Source organism: Rosa chinensis, chromosome 6 (genome assembly GCF_002994745.2).
Source record: "Rosa chinensis cultivar Old Blush chromosome 6, RchiOBHm-V2, whole genome shotgun sequence".
Classification (NCBI taxonomy): Eukaryota; Viridiplantae; Streptophyta; class Magnoliopsida; order Rosales; family Rosaceae; genus Rosa; species Rosa chinensis.
Window position 1 is genome coordinate 38,214,148 of NC_037093.1, and position 24,742 is coordinate 38,238,889.

At 36.6% G+C, this 24,742-nt stretch overlaps 2 protein-coding genes across 4 annotated transcripts; both read right to left on the bottom strand.

Annotated features, from left to right (window-relative positions):
• Positions 1 to 4,661: 4,661 nt before the first annotated feature.
• On the bottom strand, positions 4,662 to 6,155 carry LOC112171292. Its single transcript, XM_024308494.2, has one exon. The coding sequence runs from the start codon at positions 6,153 to 6,155 to the stop codon at positions 4,662 to 4,664; it is 1,494 nt and encodes a 497-aa protein (XP_024164262.2).
• A 12,962-nt stretch (positions 6,156 to 19,117) lies between these two features.
• LOC112174575 (toll/interleukin-1 receptor-like protein) lies at positions 19,118 to 24,728 on the bottom strand. 3 transcript variants are annotated; one of them, XM_040509792.1, is made up of 5 exons: positions 24,224 to 24,728; positions 24,071 to 24,143; positions 21,114 to 21,194; positions 20,021 to 20,280; positions 19,118 to 19,918 (listed from the first exon to the last, which is right to left on the bottom strand). In XM_040509792.1, the coding sequence occupies exons 1-4, from the start codon at positions 24,670 to 24,672 to the stop codon at positions 20,173 to 20,175; spliced, it is 711 nt and encodes a 236-aa protein (XP_040365726.1). In that variant the 5' UTR covers positions 24,673 to 24,728; the 3' UTR covers positions 19,118 to 19,918; positions 20,021 to 20,172. The 3 variants fall into 3 exon arrangements, with proteins under 3 accessions (XP_040365726.1, XP_024168140.1, XP_024168139.1); XM_024312372.2 differs by lacking the exon at positions 21,114 to 21,194 and having other exon boundaries at positions 20,021 to 20,277; positions 24,224 to 24,726; XM_024312371.2 differs by lacking the exon at positions 21,114 to 21,194 and having other exon boundaries at positions 24,224 to 24,725.
• Positions 24,729 to 24,742: the final 14 nt, after the last annotated feature.

Here is a 24,742-nt window from a genome sequence, read left to right on the forward strand (position 1 = left end):
ATATATTTATCCTATGCATTAAACAAACTAATGAACTAGTATCAAAATGAACTTGGAAGTTAGAATTGAAAACCCAAGCTTTGTATGACATTGACATACATATGATAAAATCATGACAATATAAAATTGTGGAATAGAATTGTGATGCCCCAGAAATTCGTATTTATTTTCCAAGGATTTTCCGGAATTTAAATTATGGGTATCGGACGGTTTCATGGCTCGTGGACGGAGCGGAAGTGTTTCGGACGAATTTTTATTCGTAAAGTGTGGAATTAGGGGGGGGTTTCAAGGTTGACTTTTGATACGTTGAGATTCTCCAAAAACTTCCTTCACGAAAGTTGTAGAGCGCGTCGATACGAGTTCGTGGATATGCGGAACGCGTAAATCGGAGTTCGTATGAGGAAGTTATGGCTATGGAAAGAAGTTTCCATTTTAGTATATATATGGAAAATCAGATTTTTTTTTCATTATTCCTCATTTTCCTTTTCCGGAAGCCACTCTCTCTCTCTCTTCTCTCTCGTCCGCTCCCTCAGTATCGAAGAAAACCGCCTGACCCGACCCCAACCCGGCCGATTCGACCCGACTTTTCCGGCCAACTGCGGCGGTCTCCGGCCTTGAAACTTGGCCAACAGGATCGCCTCCTCCGTCTGGTCGTCCCTCTGGTGTTCTCTTACGGCGATTCTCAGTCTCGGTGGCAGTTCAAGGCGGTGCAGATTGAAGAAATCGGACCCGACCGGAAAACACAGTTCCGACGTCGGCACGGCTTCGATTTTCTTGGGTTGAGTTCAGAACAAGCTCCCTGGTCGATCCTTGGTGTTTGTTTCGACCGGTTTACGTGAAAATTCGATCAACTCGGATTGGATTACTGTTCACGGCTTGTGAGGTAGTTTTCGATCCCTTAAGCTTGTTTTCTGACTTCGAGCTAGTTATGAGAATTCACAAGCATGCTTAGATGAAGCTTTTTGATGTTGGGAGTTTTGTGAAATAATGAGTTTTTGGCCGGCGGCGGTGCGCCACCGCCTGTGGTGGCGTTCCGGCGGTGTTCCGGCCATGTATGGGACTGTTTCTGGTATTATATGTCTTTTACTCGTCGATACGAGCGTTTCGATATATAATATGCAAAATTTGGAGTTCGAATGGATTTGTTATGATTTTTGCCGTTTCATATCGGTGAATTTATTCGATCCGTGAGGATTCGAGCGTCCGATCGACTTGTGGTTTGGTCACATCGATCGTGGGCGTATTCCAGAGACTTTGGGAGGTCTCGGATGTGGTTTCGCCTCGATTGGCACCACTTTGGAGGATTTTAGTTCAAAACAGGGGTTTCGAACTTAAATCAAATATAAATCGTTACTAAGTTGGAACCGTATGTGATTAGGTACTTGACGAAGTATTTGAACGAGTTGTTGGTGATAGTTTGGTTCGGTTCTGTATTGAAGACGCAGCAGGAGTTTGAGGTGAGTAATCTCACGAAGTTCATATCACGAACGGGTTCACTATACTGTTTTGAAAGTTATTTAGTTAACTGCAAACTATAGATGATATTAGTGACATTTATGAGTAGGTGACTATGTGTGTACATATATATATTATGGGATGTATATATATACATACGTATTCATGTATTAGTTGTGGATTTGTGAAACAATATGCATGAACGATGTTTTTTATTGTTTTGGGTTGTGGCTTTTGGAAAACAATTGGTGGGAAATGGTATTTCTATTGTTTTGAAAAGTGTTTGAGGATTTGAGAGTCACAGGTTGTGATTTCTCCTTTTGAATTGATTTAACGTTTTGATCTGACGACCGGTGGTCTGAGGATTTGAGAGTCACAGGTTGTGATTTCTCCTTTTGGGTTGATTTAACGTTTTGATCTGAGGGTCAGGTTGACCTAAGGATCCGGGGTTGCAGGTTGCATCCTCAGGCAGCATATATCGTAAGGTTGAACCTTGGCCGAGGTGACAGGTTACGATATATTCAGTTAGAGCTCTAGTCTGTCTGCCATCGTACTTTAGGGATCTAAGTAGGTTACTTAAGACTCCTGGGTACATGTTTTGTCCAGGTTGGACCGATTTGATGTTTTGTCCAGGTTGGACCGATTTGATGTTTTGTCCAGGTTGGACCGATTTGTTGTTTTGTCCAGGTTGGACCGATTTGTTGTTTTATCCAGGTTGGATCGATTTATCATATTCTACTTGTTAGGTTAACAATGGGTATGATTTATTTGTGTTGATGCTTTGTCCAGGTTGGACCTATTTGCTGTTTTGTCCAGGTTGGACCTAATTGCTGTTTTGTCCAGGTTGGACCCAATTATTGTTTTATCCAGGTTGGATCAATTTATCATATTTGAATTGTTAGGTTAACGATTTATATGATTTTGTCACGGTATGACTTTCGTTGTTTCTTTTGGGAAAAGAGTATTGTTTTTGGAAGCATGGTATGTTTTCCTTATTCGCGAGTTGAAAGGGTTTCCTCGTTTTTGGCGTGAGTTGTGCATGTGTGATTTGAGTTACTCATACGGGCTTGCAAAAGCTTACCGGGTTTGTTGTGTGGCAACCCGGTGCACCATTCCAACGATGTAGGGGTTAATCCTGCAGGTTAGGATAATCGCGCTGAAGCTGAGGTAGCGCCTTCGCAGCTTTACAGTAGGAAGCCAATTTTGTGACTTTACCGTTATAAGGACTTCCGTTGTATAGTTACTCTGAGTAGCCTTTATGTTTTATTTTGTTGTTGACAATTTAATTCGTAAGCTTGTGTAATATATAACTCTTTGGAGCGAGTGTATATTAACTTTGGGGGTTCAGGGCATCCATATGTGTGTAAGTTAAGGGAAAAAGATTTCAGGTATTTCGTATTGATGACTGGACGTTCACGCATATATAATTATGGGGTTATATATATCGTTTTTTAATTGTGTTAAAAATCAGGGGCGTGACAAGAATATGCATGGATTCTATCACGTAGAGTCGTCCTCGATATCATCATAAGACATCAACTCATTATCTTCATCATTAAAGTCGCCATCTTCTGCATCACTATCTTTAGCATTCAAATCAACAACGATCATATCCATGTCATCTCTATGTAATGACGTCTCTCCAACATCAACTTCAACTGAATCGACATACCCATGTGACTCTTGCTGATATGGATTTTATACCTCCTCTAATGAATCACCCACTTCAGTTTCTTTTTCTGTAAAATCATACATCCCTCTAGGCTGCGACCTTTCTACAACACGCCAATTACTACCATGATTTGTATCTTTCAAATAGTATACCTGCTTTGTTTGACATGCCAATGCAAATAGATCATTCATATACTATTTTTTGGTAAAATTAACACTTGTAAACTGGTTCTCATCAACTTGAATTCCCCTTCTTGCATTGAGATCCAGCCAATCACATTTGAAAACGACCACCTGATTATTTCCAAGGTATGATAACACAATTATATCTTTCAAAACACCATAAAAGTCGATACTTTTACCACGATGCTCTCTTTTGACTACCACTCCATAGTTTTGAGTTTTTTTATTTGCATCGCTTTTCTGAGTATGAAACCTTATGCCATTGACGATACACCCACTATATCGTGCCACTTCACGTTGAGGTCCACTGGCTAAGTATAGTAAGGATTCAACATCTTCTGTTGAACCCTCAACTTGCATCTGTTGAACCTATATACACAACTTACCAAAATTAGAGTGAGCAATGAAAAATCACAAGTATAGTTTGGAATTATATATGCTTAAATATTCATCACTCACACGTCGCAAAAACCATTTATGAAACTTCTGTTGTTGTTCTTTTTCTATGTTTGGAATATTTTGCCTCTCAAGTTCTGCTTTATGTTCCCTGCATGCAGAACAAAATATTCAGAACTTGGTCAAATTATTGCCTATTAAGAATACACAGATACATTACAGTAGCTCATGTACCTTATATATGGCAGTACTTCATCACAATTATTCAGCACATACCATCGAATCCTTGTAAAGTCAGTTAGGCTGAGAACATCATCAACTGCTCCCTTTAACAACTTAACATTCTATGTGAAAATAGATAAACCCATCCTTCTCTCACTTACATCATGGTTCCTGTCTACTTGGTTAAACTTTGTCTCAACATCACGAAAGTACATGGAGCAAAATGTCAGGCATTCACAATCACAATAACCTTCCGCAATTGATCCTTCAGGGCGGGCTTTGTTTCTGCAATAATCCTTTAAGTTATGCATTTTTCTGCAAAGAAATATAAATATACAGTTAATACCAAACTATGTATACAAAAAGTAATCCAATTATGTTACAAATAGAGATCAATGAGGTAAAATAAGACAAATTTTCTTATCCAAAACAAATTGAAAATGATGCAGATCTAGTGAAGCAATGAACCAACATTCTCAATAAATTGATAGTTTTTTTAGCACCAGTACAACAAAAGAAACAAGTGCATCAGCACAATAAAGAAAAATATATGCATCAGCACAACCCCAAATATAGAAGCATAAGTACATACCAAAGAAAAAAAAAATTTAAATGCACTACCACAACCACAAATATATGCATAAGCACAAACCACAAATATAGAAGCATCAGCACATGCCAAAAAGAAATAAACGCATCCACACAACCACATAAGAAATTAATAGTTTTAAATATTACCTCTCAAATGGAAACATCCATCGATATTGTACTGGTCCAGCAAGTATGGCCTCATAAGCCAAGTGAATTGGCAAATGAGTCATAATGTTGAAAAATGAGGGTGGGAAGTTCAACTCTAACTTGCATAGGAGTACGACAATATCCTTATCCAGCCTTTCCAAAACATCCAATCTCAAAGTCTTGGAAGTCAACTCCTTAAAGAATAAACATAATTTAATAATGACCTCACGAACATCTTTAGACAAGTACCCACGCAAGGCTACAGGAAGAAGTCGCTGCAATATAATGTGGCAATCGTGACTTTTCAAACCATAAATCTTAGAATCAGCATTGTTCACACAATTAGAGATATTTGAAGCCATGCCATCTGGAAGTTTCGTACAACTACAGAACTCACAAAAACCTTTCCTCTCATCTATATTAAAAGTGTAATATGCTGGTCTAAACTTAATCACACCATCAATACATTTGGGGTGTAAATCAGACTTGATGCCCATCTCTTCCATATCAAGACGAGTCTTATATGAGTCCTTCGTCTTACCTTCAGTGTCCATCAATGTACCCAAAATATTATCACAAATATTATTTTCTATGTGCATTACATCAAGGTTGTGGCGTAGCTTGAGTGTGTGCCAATAGGGTAAGTCAAAGAAAATGCTTCGTTTTGTCCAATTCAAATGATCAGCACAACGCTTTCTCTCCTTCCCCTTTCCAAAACACGGTTGTGAAACATGAGTCAATTGGCAAACCACATCATCCCCTGATAATAAAGCAGGTTTTAATCTCTTCTCAACTTTACCATTAAACTCCAAATTTTTTCTGAATCTGTGATTTTGTGGCAGAAAACGACGATGATCATAATATATAGTTTTTTGCCAATTGTTCAACCATTGATGAGGTGTCTGGTCATTGCAAGTAGGACACACCATTTTTCCTTTGGTACTCCATCCAGACAAATTTGCATATGCAGGAAAGTCGTTTATTGTCCACAATAATGCAGCTCTTAAACGGAAATTGTGTCCAGAACCAGCATCATATGTATCAACCCCAACCTCCCATAATTGCTTCAATTCTTTGATTAACAGTTGTAGAAACACGTCAATGTCATTTCCAGGAGCTCTTGGTCCAGGAATAAGTAATGACATCATGAAGTATGGATCTTTTATGCATTTCCACGGCGGAAGATTGTATGGAACAAGAAAAACAGGCCACATGCTATAAGAGGTATTTAAATTACCAAATGGATTAAAACCATCAGTTGATAATCCAAGCCTAACATTGCGAGAATCCATGGCAAATGACTCATGCTTTAGATCAAAGTCCTTCCACACTTGAGAATCAGCAGGATGCCTCATATACTCATCATCTGGTCGTTTATCCTTGTGCCATTTCATATCTACAGCTGTTTTCTTCGATATAAACAATCTTTGCAGCCTTGGAGTTAAAGGTAAGTATCTCAAGATTTTTCTGGGGAATCTTCTTCTTGCCATTGTCAAAAGAGTACCTAGGTTCCTGACATATTGGACACTCTAATTTATCTTCATACTCCTCCCAAAAGAGTACACAATCATTTTTACATGCATGGATCTTGTCATAACTAAGACCCAAGTCTCGTATAATCTTCTTTGATTCATAATGAGATCTAGGACATGTATTTCCATTAGGTAATGCCTCTTTCACTAACTCAAGCAACGCTGAAAAGAACTTGTTGCTACCACGAAACATTATCTTTAAATGAAGCAGCTTTATAGTGAAGGATAATTTAGAGAATTTTCAACAACCAGGATATAATTCTTGCTCTGCATCCCTCATCAATCGTCTAAACTTATTTTCTTCCATAATAGGGACATGTTCTTGAGATTCCCTATCATCATGAGCTTGGAAATCATTTAACATTTCAACTACATCATCAACATCCTCTTCATTTTCAGATTCCAAAATATCATCTTCTAGTTCAAAATCATCATCATTTTCTCCATGATCTGTCCACTTAGTGTAACCCTTAGCCATTCCATTTGCATATAAATGATCCTCAACTTGGTCTGGGCTATATTTACAAAAATTATTGCAATCCATGCACGGACAAGGTATCAAATCAGACCCTGGCTTCATGTGGGCAATTGCGAAATTCATGGATTGTTTCACCCCATTGATATATTCTCTCCTTCCCCTAGTGGGTAACTGAATCCAACTTCTATCCATCAACGATACAGACTAACTCTAGCAAATATTAGAAAAGAGACAGTAAACTAAGTTATAACAACTAAATTTCAACAGAAAGCTATTCAATAAAGGACCATCTTGCTTTGATTATACTAGCCAAGAAGTACTATATATCTATGTTTTAGTATATTTTAATATAAGATAGAGCATATCTATGTTTGATAACCATAAAAAAAGTTTGTAATAAGAAATAACAATGATAGGAACATTTTAATGCTACGTTTTAACTGTTATTTCCCTATATTTTCTACGTTATTTCCTTAATAAAACTCTGGTTAGGAAAGTTTCCATTCTTCGAATGGGAAAGTTCCTAATTGTAGAAAGTTTCCGTTTTGTAGTTTCTATTTTCCATTTTTAGAAAGTTTCCATTTTAGTTTAAGAAAGTTTCCATTTCTTATTTTAGAAAGCTTCTATTTTCAGGTTTTTGGAATAAATAAGCTGAATTGAGTTCATAAATGGAACGAGAAGCTTCATGAAGATGACATGGCAAGGAGAGAATCAAGGAAGAGTTTTTTTTTAAAAAAGGAAAATATATTTTCCTTGGGGATTAAATTTGCCGTGTAATACTTAAGGAAAAACAAGGTGACAACGTGGGAATTAAAGATGATTGATTGAGGATTCAAAGGAGATATTTTGGGAGACTTTTAAGGAAGAAATATTGTTGGAGGAATAATTTGGTGTGATTGCCAACGTGAAAAATCAGAAATAATCAAGGAGATGACGCAAAGAGAGATTCAAGGGAGATATTTATGGAAGGAAAATATGTGTGCACCAAGGAAAAGCTCAAAAGGCGTCTAGATTCATCCCTAAATTCCCTAAAGGAATGTTGGCCGAAATTCATGAAGAAAATCAGAATAATTTCAAGGAAATTCGGCAATTAAATATTAGGGAGGTATTTTAGAGAATTATGATTGGTTGGAACACATCACAAGGCTTACTTGGCATTCTATGATTGGTTGGACCACATCACAAGCTTACTTGGCGAATTATCATTGGTTGAAGCTATGTGGAAAATTCTGATTGCTTTGTGAACCCTAGCGATGCTCCTATATATACCCACCTCTTTGACGTTGAGAAAGGTTCCACACACCTTAGAAAAATTCAGAAAAATTATATTGTTGCCGTGAGCTTCTCCCATCTTCTCTCCATCCTCTAAAGCAAGCCACGGAGTTCAAGCAAGGCCGAAGGGAGAAGAAGGAGCCGTGACCTATTCCTCCACCATCCACCATTGAAGACTTGCTTTCAAGCTTCAAGGATCACAACGAAAATCATCCATCCTCATCTTCCATCCACGGTGTAATTCGATCTCTACTTTGTAACCTTTGTTTGAATTTCGTTGGTTTTGCTTTAGTTGACATTCATGATTGAACAAAGTTATTATTTCTGGAATTTTATATGATTGAATGAAATTTTCAGATTCTATTATTGCAATTCGAGAGTTGTTTATGTGAGTTTGTTTAATTAAATTTGCTTTATAGATATCTTTTGTATTTTAATCTTATGTGGTTCGAAACACTTAGGGTTTTGATATGAATGGTGCTAGATTTAAGAACATGAAATCAACTTTTTGTTTTGTGTAACTTGAATCGAAGTAGTAAAGGTTTTGGACAAAAACCGAATTTAATTAAAGAGGATTGCAATTAGGTGGACTTTTTCATACTAAGTTGCACACTTGAGTTGATAGCCTCTCTTTGTTCTTAATGCGTTAAACATGTCATGATTGACTAGCTTTCTAGGGCTTGATTACATGTTTGATAGGATTAATCTTTGTGCTTTCACTTAGGTTAATTAGCACTGAAAAGTAAAAAATGGGAAATTATTTGCTTTCGAATATTTCACATGATCAACTCCTTTCTCATGACTTAGATGGATAATATTAGAGTTTAATCGAATTTGATCATAGTTTCGGTTTTGATCTTTGTTCTCTCATTCCACCCGTGTATATATGTTTTTACATTTTCTTTATTTTATTTATTTTAGTTTTTAATTTAATAATCCTAAAACCCCCTTTTGTGTTCATTTGTATATATTTTTATTCTTTGTTTTATTTTTGTAAATAATACTTTTTACTTTTATTAATTTGTTTTTGCAATTACAGGTGTACCCTCAATCCCCGGAATAGAACGATCCCTATTTACTATATACTAACGATGACATTTCAGGGTTAAATTATGCGCTTGCTTTGAGCGTATCAAACAAAAGAAGTCTTACCTTCTTAAGACTTCTTTTGTAAATTGGATATTGAGACTTGTTGGCTCCTATTCAGTAGTTGAAAGCTGCACAACTTGGACAAGTTAATGATATTACAGTAATAGCTTTTTGTTTTAATGCACTTGATCATACTTCTTGTAGAATAGGGAATAGGAATAGAAAGATATGTTCTAGTCTAGTAAACATAGTTCAACATTCAATCATTGTTAAGCGATGTCTATTGCTATAATAGTTGTACATATACGGATTACTGTTTTCCAAGGTACATTATGATAAGGATTTACTTATTTAGTCTCCATTACGAAAGGTGTTTAGTCCTTGACTGCCCATAAATATATACCCTGAGGTCCCTGCTATACCAATCACTGAATCGAGCTATTCAATTAGCTCCATAAGAATCAAAGTCACAACAAGACCCCATATATTGACAGTTCTAGATGTGCTAACAGACAAAAAGAAAGAAGATAATAAGGAAACAAAAAGAGTTCATATCAAAAATACAAAAGAGATGGCAAAGAGAATTATTTTTACTGAAACAACTTATCGAGCTTTTTTGTTCTCGCAATGCATATCCGAAGCAAAGCACTAGAAGTGGAATTATCTATATCTCACATCCAAGGAAAAATGGTGAACATAGTTTATTTGATCAACATGCCATCAGAGATAGTTTATTGGTTCCTAAGGAGCAGATTTTATGAGTCAATTTGACTCAAAACAAATACTAAAAAAACAAAACCAGAGGTAATTTGAAGTTCAAAACACAATAATGCAAATTATTGAAAACTTGGAAAAAAAAAATATATACTGTACATGCATCCCACAAAGGACATATTGCATGAAAATATACAAACCTGCTATAATCTGCATGCACTCTAAAGTGTGTCTTGTTACTCAAATGTAGTTTACAACTCTTGAACCTCAAATAATAAAAAGCTGTTGAACACTTTACATTCACTTGTCTTATAGCTTCAAGGGTCAAAATCTTATTAGTTCCTTCAACATATATTAATTCCATTATTTATTTCAATTATATAACCAGCCATTCCTTTCATTCATTTCAATTAGAATAAGAGTACGTTACTACTGGCATGGCAAGTAACATATATATTCAAGTCAAAAGTAAGTAACTTCTAAGTCATCAATTCATGACAACAATCATAGAAATAAATGATTTATAGATTATTGATGGTAGAAACCTATGTAACTACGTAAAACATGAATCCTTCAAATTAAACTACATGTGTTAAGGATTACGTACATGTTTAATCAGAACTTCCAGTTACTTATACAGCTAAACTAAAGTTGAAAAAGCAATACGATTATAAGTTTACCAAATTTAACAGCAAAAGGAATGATGCCAAACAAGTCCAATGTGTCTAAAGTTTGAACCGAGGGGGAAAGGGACCGATTAAAGGTAACAACATACCATCTCCACGGTTGTTAGTTCGGGCAAGCTTGGAGGTACTATAGCCAGCATCACCAAGCCTCTTCAGGTACATAGTCACAAATTCTTCATTTCCAACCCAGAACTCCTAATTTTACAAAAAATGGTCTATTAAGCACATATAGTTGGACAGAAACTGAAAAGTTCACTTTTTTCAATTTAGACAGAAATTCAGCACAAAAGAGCAAAAGGGTACACAAAGGTTACCTGGAGACATATAATAGCAGATGATTCATACAATAGCCAATCCAAAATCTTCTGATTCCTACTCACCCAAAATGAGCTAAATTGACTCTCACGAAGCCCTTGATTCTGTTCCACACCACAAGAACAATGAAAAACTTTAGAACACAATCAAAAACAATAAGCAACCTTATTTTTGACTTGAATATATATGTTACTTGCCAGAAATACAAAAAGCCAATCCTTCTTATCGTCTCCAGCTGAACCTTGAACCAGAAATATGAAAAGCCCAGCAACCTAATCATTACAAATAAGGAAAATCAAATCAAAACTCAAACAACCATAACCCTAAATTTAAATTGAGTACTGAATCCCCCAAAGTCAATTTGATTGCCAAAAAAAAAAAACCGAATCGAAAGTCAAATAGCTCAACCCAAAATCACAAATGAAGCCATTTCACACAATTCAAACCAAGGAAGGAGGAGGAGTACCTCGTCTTTAAGCAGGGAGCGGATATGAGTGGAGGAGAAGATGGAAGGTCAAGAACGCAATAGGAGTGGACGAGGAGAAGATGAATCTGAGTTAGGTGAAGAACACGAAATAGGGCGCTTATAACTTTGGGAGACCGCTTTGTGAAAATTTGGGAGTAGCGCGCTTATAATTTTGGGAGACCGCCAAGCACCGATTGAAATACATTAAAGATCTAGTTGGTCACTAAGTGCAAGTGTTATTAAAACTTGTAGTGGCCAAACCTAAGCTGGTCATTATTAATTAAACATTTGGTCACTGCAAAATAATAATTAGGCGGGAGTTCTGAAAAATTTGGCGCCTACTATTTTAATGACCAATGAATAATGTTGGTCACTAGTTCTATTCTATTAATGACCAACTATAACTTGGTCACTATGATTTGGTCATTAATTCCCAGATTTGTTGTAGTGTCAGTTCAAAACCAAAGTTTTCAAATCACCAAAAATCAGAACCAACCTTGAAACTCTCCCAATCAATCGCTCAAATCCCAAACTCCATCACAAACTGAACTCAGACCAACTTCTTCTCTTCTTCTTTCGATGCCATCAAGCCAGCGCCATCGGCTGTGGTGGAGGAGACTTCGCTGTCAACGCCTGGGCTTCGCTCTGCTGAATCAGAAAGCACTTGTTCATCTAGTAGACTTCGATCCAAAGGAAAAGAATCGGGAACAAAAACCGCGGTAGAGGCCGGAATCATCTAGATCGGGAATTCGGAGAAGGGGGAGGGGGGGAATTGATTTTTGATCTACTCTCTCTCTCTCTCTCTAGAGAGGTGAGAGAGAAAAACAAGCTACAATTTCTCCTAAACACTTAGCCTCATGAGATGGGAAAGGTTTTCCCTTGGTTGTTGACGATGAGAGAGAGATTGTTAGATGGAAAATATAAAGATTTTTTTTCTATTACTTTCTTATTATAAAATTAATTGTTTATAACAAAATATTGTACTTAATGGGTTCTTTCTGACATTTTCTTTTTGGGGACACATAATCTGTGCCTTATCCTTGCAATGGGCACACATATAGATATAACTCATATAAGTCCCTTTTCATCATTTTAAGGCACACATACAACAATTGTTCCCATTTTATGTGTCCCCTTAGGCCATATTTGTAGTGGTGGGTATTGTACTCTTTCTCTTTATGCTAGTGAAGCATTTCTGTTTGATAGTGTAGGAACAGGTTATTTGCTTGATTTTTGTTTGTAGTTTGCTCTTTACTCATAGAAAAAAAAACTTACTTTTATAAATATCTAATATACTGATATCCTTAGATTCCCTAAGCTTGAACTAAAATTAGAATTATCCCCGTGACCAAAATTGGGATACTACTAGAATGGGAGATTTTTTTTTTTTTTTTTAACATAATTGCCCAAAAGCTAATATGTCCAAATTTAACATAAAATTAAAGATTTGCTTGAACAAATTACCAAACAACTTTGTCAAAATATCTGATCAAGTATAGTTATATCGAGGGCCCTTCCATTAAGGGAGTGTTTTTTTTAGCCAATTTAAGAGATTTTTTGTGGGACTCACTTTTTGACCACATTTTGACATCTCGACCGTTCAATTTTAAGTCTCTATGAATATATCACTCATGCAATTTTCAAACAAATTGATAATCGTTAATGTAATAAACTAGATCAAATCAATGGAAGAAGTGAATCTGTCCAACCTGAACTATTCATGTTCATAATAGTAAATCACGTTTAACATTCAATAATAATCATTAATTTGGTTGAAAATTTGCAGAAGTAATCTGCTCAAATACACCTAAAAACCAAACAATAGAGATGTCAATTGAATATTTTCTTTGAAGTTCTAATCTGTATCAGACAAGTGAGGAAACCACATCAAAAACACTAGCTAGTGTACTTCTTTTCATCATGTCTTCGACGCAATAAATAATTGTTGTAAGGTTCATCCACGCGCGAAGTGGAAGAAATGTAGTTCGGTGATGAAGGAAGAATGATAATTAACATGCTTTGGCAAATGATAAAAACTCGTGCGCTTTCTCTAATCATTTCAGCCGTGCATTTTTGAAAAATTAAAAGATATTGCTTACTTTCCCAGCAGCTTTCATGGAAGAGTCACCAGAACCTGAAGTAGTTAATGATAGAGTCGTCAATGAAGTTTTAGTGTGGGGAAAAAAAAAAGTCTGTTTGTTTTCTTGCTAACAGCAAACCCCAGGCATAGCTGGCTAGCTTTTCATTGAGCATGAAAATAATGTCTAATTGTGACAGAATTAATTAGCATTACATAGTGTGTGAAGAACTTTGTATCTCATGATTCAACATATATATCGATCTTCATCTGAATTCGATCTGAAATGTATATGCGACACATATTCGTGCTAATTAATAAAGTTAAATTATGAAATGGAAATGAAGAAATATTTGTGAGTGATGAATTTTCTGATATGAAATGTGGTATATTGTTATACATTTTCTTCTCCAAATGGAAGGGTATATATAGGAGCACAAACTACCTATAGCTAGGTGTGAAAGGAATACACTAAGTCATACAATGTGGATGTATTAACATTCAAGATTTTGCTGTCAAGATTGTCAAGATTTTGCTGCAGATTTTGCGGATTTTGCTGCATGACTCACAAGTCAACACTCCCCCTCAAGTTGGGGCATAAACGTCACAAACACCCAACTTGCCTAGTGAGTCATGAAACAACTTGCTAGATATAGTTTTGGTAAGTATATCCGCTAATTGCTCCTCAGTTGGAACAAAAGTAAAGGAGATTAACTTTGCATCCAACTTTTCCTTAATGAAGTGTCGATCAACTTCCACATGTTTCGTTCGGTCATGTTGCACATGATTATGTGATATGTCAATAGCTACTTTGTTATCACAATACAGTTGCATTGCTGACTTAGTCTTAAAACCCAAATCTCGAAGTAAATTTCGTAGCCACAGAAGTTCACACACTCCATGTGCCATACCTCTATATTCAACTTCAGCATTTGACCTTGCAACAACCTTTTGCTTCTTACTTCTCCAGGTAAAAAGATTTCCTCCCACAAAGGTGAAGTACCCAAATGTAGACTTCCTATCTGTGATACAACCAGCCCAATCTGCATATGTATACCCACTAACATAGAGGTGCTGATATTTAGAAAACATTAAACCTTTTCTTGGTGCTGACTTTAAGTATCTCAAGATTCTTACCACTGCCTCCATATGCCGTTCACTTGGATTGTGCATAAATTGACTCACAACACTAACTGCTTAAGAAACATCAGATCTAGTGTGTGACAAACAAATCAGACTTCCCACCAACCTCTAGTATCTTGGTTTGTCAGTTGGAACCTGATAAGGATATTCTACTAGTTTGTGATTTTGCTCGATTGGAGTGTTAATCGGAGAACAATGGAACATGCATGTCTCTGCCAAGAGATCCAACACATACTTTTGTTGACATAAGAAGATGCCATCTCTCCCTCTTCCTACCTCAATCCCCAAGAAATTCTTCAAGTCTCCCAGATTCTTCATCTCAAACTCAGATGCCAACTTCTTCTGAAGACTTCCAATTTCTACCAAGTCATCCCCTGTTATGTTATCACCATATCATCCACATATATAATAAGCACAGTTACCTTTCCCTTTTGGTGCTCTTGAGTGCAATCATTGATAAATAAGACAAAATAACGCATTCAAGAAATAGTGGGTTCTCTAGAAGGTCCCCGCACATCAGAGTGAATAATCTCAAAAGGAGTACACTTTTATTGGAAACACTTGAAGGATAACAAGCATGATGACTCTTAGCAAGAACACAGGTTTCACAACATAAATTAGACTCATTTATCCCAATAAACTAAGAGGGCATGGTTTCTTTTCATATTGATAAAATAAGGATGCCTAAGACGGCGATGCCGCAACCATACTTCACTAATTTGACCAGAAGTTGTTGTTAAAACAGCTCGGGTTGCCTTTGTTGGGTTCTCTCCACTATACATGCAATCAAGATGGAACAGTTCCCCCCCCCCCCCCCCCCCCCCCCCAAATATCCACGACCAATTATTTCCCTAGTGAGAAGATCCTGAAAAATGGCATACATATATAGGGAAGAATGTTACCGAGCACTTAGACTGAGCATTTAATTGTGGTACATATATCAAATGATGAGAGAAAGCTGGAACATATAAAACATTATAGAGTTCTAAAGCAGGACTGTCACGCCCCTGATTTTACACACATGAAAATCGATATATATAACCCCATAATTATATATGCGTGAACGTCCAGTCATCAATACAAAATACCTGGAATCTTTTTCCCTTTAACTTACACAGATATTGATGCCCTGAACCCTCAAAGTTAATATACACTCGTCCATAGAGTTATATTACACAAGCATACGAATTAAATTGCCAACAACAAAATAAAACGTAAATACAGCTCAGAGTTAACTATACAACGGAAGTCCTTATCGACGGTAAAGTTATAAAAAATGGCTTCCTACCGTAAAGCTGCAAAGGCGCTACCTCAGCTTTAGCCCCGATTATCCTAACCTGCAGGATGAACCCCTACACCGTTTGAATAGTGTACCGGGTTGCCACACAACAAACCCGGTAAGCTTTTGCAAGCCCGTATGAGTAACTCAAACCACACACAACTCACGCCAAAAATAAGGAAAACAACTCACGCTTTGATTCCTTAAAACACGAAATAAGGAGAATAACTCACACTTTAATTTCCTTTAAAATCGAAATAAAAGAAAGCAACTCACACCTTGTTTCCTTTTAAAACGAAACATAGAAAACAACCCACACTTGAATTCTATCAATAAAACATAGAAAGCAACTCACACCCTGATTTCTATCAATAAAACATAGAAAACAACTCACACCTTGAATTCTATCAATAAAACATAGAAAACAACTCACACCTTGAATTCTATCAGTTAAAACATAGAAAACAACTCACACCTTGAATTCTATCAGTTGTACCATAAGCGTACCATAGAAAGCAACTCACACCTTGATTTCTATCAAATCGTTAATAAGGAAATCAACTTGCACCTTGTCCCCTTAAAAACCATTAATAAGGAAGCAACTCACACCTTGTTCCCTAAAAATACGTAATGTCATGAGTTGTAAATAACCAATTCCCGTTACCCCATGAATTACCTATATGGCAGACAGATTAGAGCTCTAACTGAAAAACGTAACCACTCGTCCGGCCAAAGACGTGGTCACCTGGTATTCTGCCCAAGGTCTCAGACCTTCGATCCTCGGGCCGCAATGTCCCTTGGAGCAAAACATTAAAGGAGTCGCATTGGACCCAAAATGTTACACAAATCACAACGCTTTTGAAAACAATCGAAATCAACATTTCCATAATTATTGTTTTCCGAAAAAGCCATAATACAAAACAATAAAAAGCATCAATTCATGCCTATTGTTTTCATACCCAAATCTCAACACTTTTCTCAAATCTCAACGCTTTTCAAAACAAATCGAAATCAATCATTTCCACAAATCATTTGTTTTCCAAAAGCCACACCCCAAAACAATAAAAAGCATCATTTCATGCATATTGTTTTCATAAATCCACAAACCACCCAAAACATATATATTTCACGTAAACATATATCTACTAATACATGAATACGTATGTATATATATACATCCCATAATATATATACACACACACGTAATCATCTACTCTAAAGTGCCACTAATACCATCTATAGTTTGCAGTTAACTAAATAACTCTCAAAATAATAAGGGTATTCCCGTTCGTGAAATGAACTTCGTGAGATTACTCACCTCAGAATCCCGCTGCGTCTTCTATACAGAACCGAACTAGTACACTATCACCAACAACTCGTCCAATTCACCTTCTAGAAGCACCTATTCACCAATGATCTCAAATCAGTAACGATTCATAACCAATATTAAGTCCGAAACCCCTGTTTTGAACTAAAATCCCCCAAAGTGGCGCCAATCGAGGCAAAACCACATCCGAGACCTTCCAAAGTCTCTGGAATACGTCCACGATCGATGTGACCAAACCACAAGTCGATCGGACGCTCAAATCCTCACGGATAGAATAAATCGATCGGTATGAAACTGCAAAAATCATAACAATTCCATACGAACTCCAAAATTTGCATATTATATATCGAAACGCTCGTATCAACGAGTAGAACATATATAATACCAAAAACAGTTCCTTAAGTGGCCGGAACACCGCCGGAACACCGCCACAGACGGTGGTGCACCGCCGCCGGCCAAAAACTCATTATTTCACAAAACTCCCAACATCAAAAAGCTTCATCTAAGCATGCTTGTGAATTCTCATAACTGGATCGAAGTCAGAAAACAAGCCTAAGGGATCGAAAACTACCTCACAAGCCGTGAACAGTAATCCCAACTGAGTTGATCGAAGTTTCACGTGAATCGATCCAAACAACCACCAAGGATCGATCAGCGAGCTTGTTCTGAACTCAACCCAAGAAAATCGAAGCCGTGCCGACGTCGGAACTGTGTTTTCCGGTCGGGTCCGATTTCTCCAGTCTGCACCGCCTTGAACTGCCACCGAGACGGAGAATCGCCGTAAGAGAACACCAGAGGGACGACCAGACGGAGGAGACGACCCTGCTGACCAAGTTTCACGGCCAGAGACCGCCGCAGTTGGCCGGAAAAGCCGGGTCGGGTCGGCCGGGTTCGGGTCGGGTCAGTCGAAAATCTTCGACTCTGAGGGCGCGGACGAGAGAGAAGAGAGAGAGAGTGTATGGTTTCCGGAAAAGGAAAGTGGAAAATGAATATATTTTCTGATTTTTTCCTATATATACTAAAATGGAAACTTCTTTCCATAGCCATAACTTCCTCATACGAACTCCGATTCTCGCGTTCCACACGTCCACGAACTCGTATCGACGCGCTCTACAACTTTCGTGAAGGAAGTTTTCGGAGAATCCCAACGAATAAAAAGTCAACCTTTGGCAACCCCCCTAAAACCATATTCTTCAATTAATTATTCGCCCGAAACACTTCCGCTCCATCCACGAGCCACGAAACCGTCCAATAGTTATAAAATTAATTCTGGAAAAATCCTCAGAAAATAATTATGAATTTCCGGGGCATCACAAGGACTCCAATTCTACCTATCCCCATTACAGGGAAAGACTCACCATTAGCATTTATAACACTAGACACTGGCGGGGGTGACAAATTGGAAAAAGGGAATTTGTCATAAGTCATATGATCTGAGGCATCTGAATCAATTATACAAGTATCCCCACCAATAAAGTCAAAAATTTGTAAAGCAACACCAACCTTACCTCGATTTCTATGAACAGCCAATGTAGAGATCTTACCGTCAGATTTTAAATTGTTAAAGTAGCCAGGTGGGTAGCCAACTAATTTGTAACATGTTGCTTTGGTGTGTCCAAAGTTCTTGCAGTAGTTGCAAAACAATTGAGAGAATGCTATGGTGAAAGACTTGATTATGCAGCGGAATTGAGACAGAAGGTGCATCGACTGATCGAGAGAGATTGATCGACTGGTCAGAAAACCACAGGAAACCTTCTGAAAGATAGAAAAACAATCCTAACGTTTAGATTAGAGAAATGAACAGTGATCTAACCTCAGAGTGTGAGGAAAGAACAATGAAGTAAAATATATATATATATATATATATATATATATATAAAGAAACAAAGTCCTCTTGGATATTTGCTCTGATACCAAGTTAAATTATGAAATAGAAATGAAGAAATATTTATAAGTGATGAATTTTTTGATATGAAATGTGGGGTATATTGTTACACATTTTCTTCTCCAAACGGAAGGGTATATATAGGAGCACAAACTACATATAGCTAGGTGTGAAAGGAAATACACCAGGTCATACAATGTGGCTGTATTAACATTCAAGATTTTACTGTCAAGATTGTCAACATTTTTGCTGCATGACTCACAAGTCAACAAATAACATGTACAAACTTCATCAGGAGGATATCAAACTCCTCTCAGCAGGCATTTCTGACATAATTAAATTTATGGTAGGATTCTGTCAATGCTAGACTCAATTACAAACAAATACAGACATTAATGAAAGGGAAACAGCTCTTCACTAATGGCGGATTATGTGCCCTCATCTAGTCCTTTGTTTTTCTCAAAATAAGAAACATTCTCTTTAATTAATTGCTCGCTCACAATTATGTTCAAGGGTCTTGTTAGTTTTTCAGACCCTTTGTCGAAGAACTATCTAGCTAGCTACAAGGGTAGGTCGTTCACTCCAACGGTTCTTCCAGAGTCTTGAACCAACCAAACACATGAGATAGAGGGCAGGTAAGGCGGATAATCTGATAGGACTATCAGCATGCTGAAAGAAGTATATATACTGTACTGTGGAGAAAACGCATTGAGAGATGCTACTAACTACTCCATAAATGTCTAGGTGACTTTCGAAGAAAGTGTCAGAAGGACGTAGATAATATATATACTGCAGTTTTTGCCACCTCTTCGGTACTAGGCTGTTCTTATGAATGAGCTCCCAAATGCAAGTGAATACAGCTGCAACAGCAAGCAGCATTCCAATTAATGCAAAGTGGGGTTTGCTTGGCGAAGAAGCTTGATCAAAACCAGCAGAAAAAATCTCGAGGCCGAGGGTACAGAGTAAGAACTTCCACTCTGCTGATGTAGCCTACAAATAAAGTACATAGAAATATGTTCAGTTAAAAATTGAAGAGCTATATTATGGTACGGAAAATGTTGCTTGACTATGGTTATGAGTTTCGAGCATTACATGCGCTGTGCCCTTTTGCTCCTCACGCTCATTGATGTGCCCATTGCCACCAATGCTGATGATATTCTCCTTGACACTGATATTGCTGGTGACCTCGTCCACATTTTGCTCAATACTCTGCTCCTCGACACTGATATTGCTAGTGACCTCGTCTACTGCCGGGGCGGGGGCGGGGGCGGCAGAGGCTGGGGGTGGGGGCAGGTGACTAAGAGGCGGATGCGGCGGATGCCGACGAGCGGCGGCGGGGACGGCGCAAGCTTCTTCACAGAGACACAGATGATAAATTAATATGAAAAATAGTATAAAATTAGTTGAATAATCTATTATATAGTGAATTGAATCCCTCTCCCCAATCTGCACTCACGTGATAGTGCATATGCATGGAAAGAAAAAATCAATATAATAAGTGTTATGTTTTTTTTATCTAAATAGTTTATCTAAAGGGGAAATATCACCAATGGTCACTGAGTTATGACTTATTCGACACTTAACAGTGAGTTAATTTCAACAATATCACTTAACTCACTCAGTTTTACATCAGTCTTTCACTTAACTCACTGTCGTTAATTCTACCGTTAGAAACCGTTAAAATTGAGGGTATATTTGTTAAAACACTTAAAAATCATTTTTAACTTAAAAAAACTACATTTATTAGACTTTTTTTCAAATTTTTTAAATTTCTGAAATTTCTAATAAAAAATAAATTTTTTAACTTAAATATAATTTGAAAAAAAAAATTGTCTTTTTTTTTTAAAAAATAAGTTAGAAATGCATTTTTTTAGTGTTTAGACAAATATACCCTCAATTTATATTTATTAGACTTTTTTCAATTTTTTAAATTTCTAAGATTTCTAATAAAAATGATTTTTTTAACTTATATAATTTGAAAAAAAAAATTTCTTTTTTTAAAAGTTAGAAATGTATTTTTTTAGTGTTTAGACAAATATACCCTCAATTTTAATAGCTTTTAACGGCAGAATTAACGACAGTGAATTAAATGAAAAACGGATGCAAAACTGAGTGAGTGAAGTGTCGAATAAGCCATAACTCAGTGACCATTGATGATGTTTTCCCTTATCTAAAATCAATTTACCTCTAGATCTGGTAAATTGTTGATTCGATGATTGAGCTTGAGTTTCCAGTGTCTACCAACATCTTCTTTGTCTTTTTGGCACTTTTTTTTTTTTTGCAATTCAAGCAAACAAACATATATAATATCATTAGAATTTTATTTTTATAGATATAACTATCATAATTTTTCTTGATTATATTTTAGTTGTATTGATCAATGGCCGATTAAATTTGTTGGTTAATTTTTTATTTTAGAGTGTGGAGCAGGTACCTTTTTTTTTTTTTTTTTTTTTCTTTAGGTCTCGGATCCCCCCCCCCCCATCAAGGTTTCAAATTTCGGTTTCGGTTTTGATTTCGGTACTTCAAATTTAAGAAAATTTCGGAGAAAGTTTCGATTTCAGTGGAAATTTCTGTTAAAAATAAAGAAATCACATTAATTGCATTTATAAGATGATATTTTTGAATGTAACTTTTACATAAACTAAACTAATCTATAATAAACATATTTACAATGTAGCCTCTCTAAAATTATACATTTATAATAGAATTGTGATATTTAATATACATGAGTAATTAACTAGTACTATAATAGGTTGCTAAACTAGTGTTTTTATCTATATGTAATTATAATTGTGCTGTATATTAATAATATGAATGCAATTTACTTTTTTTTTTTTTTTTTTATGGCTGAAACCCAGTAGGAGGCTTGGCCATCATGTCTTTTTCACTAATAATTAGAAAAATACAACCGAGGGGGGATGTAATACCAAAACCTCGTGAATGAAAATGAACAAGTACAACAAGAGCAATATAAAGTATTAATAAAAAGATCTACTACTATGTGGTTCGATCCTTATGATTGAACTGCTTCCATTTAGCATCATACAATACTGCTCCCAAGTACATGAATTTTAGAAATGGTTTTGGTAGCAGATAAAAGAAAAAAGTTTTTATGTTGTATTCAACTTGTTTGAAAAAAAAAATAATTCAAAGTTTCATATATTCTCTATGAAAATATGAGTAAAAAACTTCGTTGTCGGTGGCATACAAATTTCATAGAAATTTTGGAGAATTTTCGGTGTAAATTTTTAAATATATTTTGTGTGCGTAGATATTTCAAAAATTAAGAATTTTGCTGAAATGTATGGTAAGTTTTAAAAAATTTTGGAAAATTCTTGACGGAAATGACATAATATATGAATTTCGTTTCGGACCCGGATCCTCTCTTAAGCTCATTCCCCTTCTAACCTACCTATGTTTTTATAGAGATTAAGACACCTGTCAAGTGTCATATCCAATGGTCTACATATCTCCTCAACATAAAAATTACTGATTTTACAAAACAACCCTTTATAGTTTTTGTCAGTTTCTCCTGTTCTCCTGTTTCAAATCTCTCTCTCTCTCCCTCTCCACCCTCCGCTAGTCCTCTCTCTCCACCTTTCCTTTGTTCTCAGATATGGTTCCAAGGTAGCTCACAGATTATATATCCCTTCCATTGATTATCCTACCTCCATCATCTTCAAGATTACATGATTGAACAAGATTTTGCAACAACCACACAATTTTACAAACCAGTCATCAAATCAATCAACCTCCACCGTTGCGGTCATCATTCAACCTATTTCAAGTTCTTGTTTTTCGGATAAGAACAAGATCATCTTGAAATTCAAATCTGAAATTTTTTCATGATAAAAATTGGGGAAGAGAAAGAGTGATAGAAATTGGGGAAGACAAAAAGAACGGACCAAAGGATAGTCTTAGCATCGAGGCTCCCAAATCCAGTTATAGGGGGGTTGTGGGAGAGAGGCAATTGCATCTTAAAGTGAGTTATTTCTAGGGTTTGAAGGTAAACCAGAGGAGGAAAGTAAATAATAGGGGGAGGTTGTGAAAATTAAATAGGTTTACTTCGCAGTTTGTAATCTGTGCTGAGTGAAGAAGAAGAAGAAGAACTGGAAGGAGACTGGGAGAGATGGGCACTGCAAGTGAAGGAAGAGAAGAACAGGGGACATAAAAAAAAAAATAGAAAAAAGGTAAACTAAAAATCGTAGACCATTAGATTAATTAGAGCCACGTGTCCAAATCTTGTGAAAAGCTGAGGTAGGTCAAGAGGGGAATGTGCTTAAGAGAGGATCCTGATCCTTTCGTTTCAGTATTTCCAAATTACGGAAATTTCGACGAATATTTCGCTAATTTCGGATAAATTTGAGACCTTGGTTGAAATAAGGTAGTGACATATTATAAACAATTCTTTGATCAGCAACTGACCATGTGAACACCACTGCTACCCTATAAATTATATAACTTCATCTGTAAAGCAATTCCATTTTGTTTTATAAAAAATAAATTTCGGTCGAGTTAGTGTAAAAGTTAATTAACTATATACAGGCCTTAAATGCCAGGCAGGGGTTAGTGTAAAAGTTAGTGTAAAAATAAATTTCGGTCGAGTTAGTGTAAAAGTTAATTAACCCGCGCCGGGTTTCTTTGGATCTAGATTGCTTGGAGTCAGGCAGGGGTACCACAGTCGATGTAATGGTGTTTAGGGGCGGGGCGGAGGTGTGTCTGGGAATCCCCTGGTTGTTGTTGGCCTGCGAAGACCGGTTTGGGTGGCTGGAGTGGTGGCCCTAATCCCGGAGGCGGGTATGTCATTGAGTAGGGAAGATGGACAAAAAGTGAAAAAACTAATAGCTTGTAGGCTTTTTTATTTAATTTCAGAATTATTGAGTTTCTTTTTTTTGCACTTAATTAAAAAAGATGGGTGTATTAAGAGTGTGCTAAGTAGTATATGCTTGTGTGAGAGGTGTACTGGTGTAGTGTGCTCTATGTAATGACTTTTTCTCATAGCTATTTAGCCAAGCTTTTATTGTACTGTTGCTAAACTTCATAAAAGTATGACATTTTAAAGTAAAACATAATTATAAATATGTATATGAATTTGGATGCATTTCTTATATTCCATGTAGGCTTAGAATTAGAATGTACCTTTTCCTCACTGGAGCGTGGTATGCGTTTCAAGACGTATTCCTCGATTTCTTTAATAACCCGTGTTTGATCCCTGTCGGCAAGAAAAAAAGTAATTAGTTGATACCCAAGATACAACATATCCATACGAGTTTGTTTATCGTTCATGCTTACTTGGCGTCCCCAGTATTCCATCCACTGAAATTTGCCACCGTTGCCAAAGCTTGCCTCCATCTGTTTATCTCTTCGACCTGGTATTGTACGTGCTTCTTCAGGCTTTCCCCAATGGTTCCCCTTTGGTGTCGGACATCGGAGGGATTGACAAGGTGAAAAACTGGTAAAACTTTCATACCATATAGATTATTTGCTTGAAGAATCTGTACAAGTTGTTGCAGGAGCCAAGGGGAAGAAGCATAGTCTGGCGAGATAATGACTATGGCCGACCACGATTGTCTGATTACGTCTAGGGAAGCTGTGCCTCCTCCCTCAACCTCTTGGTTGCCTCTGAGAGTGAGAATTCCTTTATCCTCCAAACCTTTGTGTAAAAGGTATGAAAAATTGTCTGCATCCTTGCTAGAGCTGCTCAAGAAGACTTCGTACTTTGGAACTGAGGAGGAGGCCATATGCAACTGCGCTTCAATTCTGTATTCAGCGTGCTCGATCTCCTTACATATATATATATATATATATATA

Bases quoted from the DNA above. Each gene is read 5' to 3' on its own strand.
- LOC112171292 (XM_024308494.2), bottom strand. From the start codon at position 6,155: ATGGCAAGAAGAAGATTCCCCAGAAAAATCTTGAGATACTTACCTTTA.
- LOC112174575 (XM_040509792.1), bottom strand. From the start codon at position 24,672: ATGGCCTCCTCCTCAGTTCCAAAGTACGAAGTCTTCTTGAGCAGCTCT. The intron at 21,195-24,070 runs GTACATTCTAAT...AAAAAAAAAAAG, and splicing joins CACGCTCCAGTGAGGAAAAG to TGCCAAAAAGACAAAGAAGA. The intron at 20,281-21,113 runs GTAAATTGATTT...GTCTCTGTGAAG, and splicing joins ACAATTTACCAGATCTAGAG to AAGCTTGCGCCGTCCCCGCC.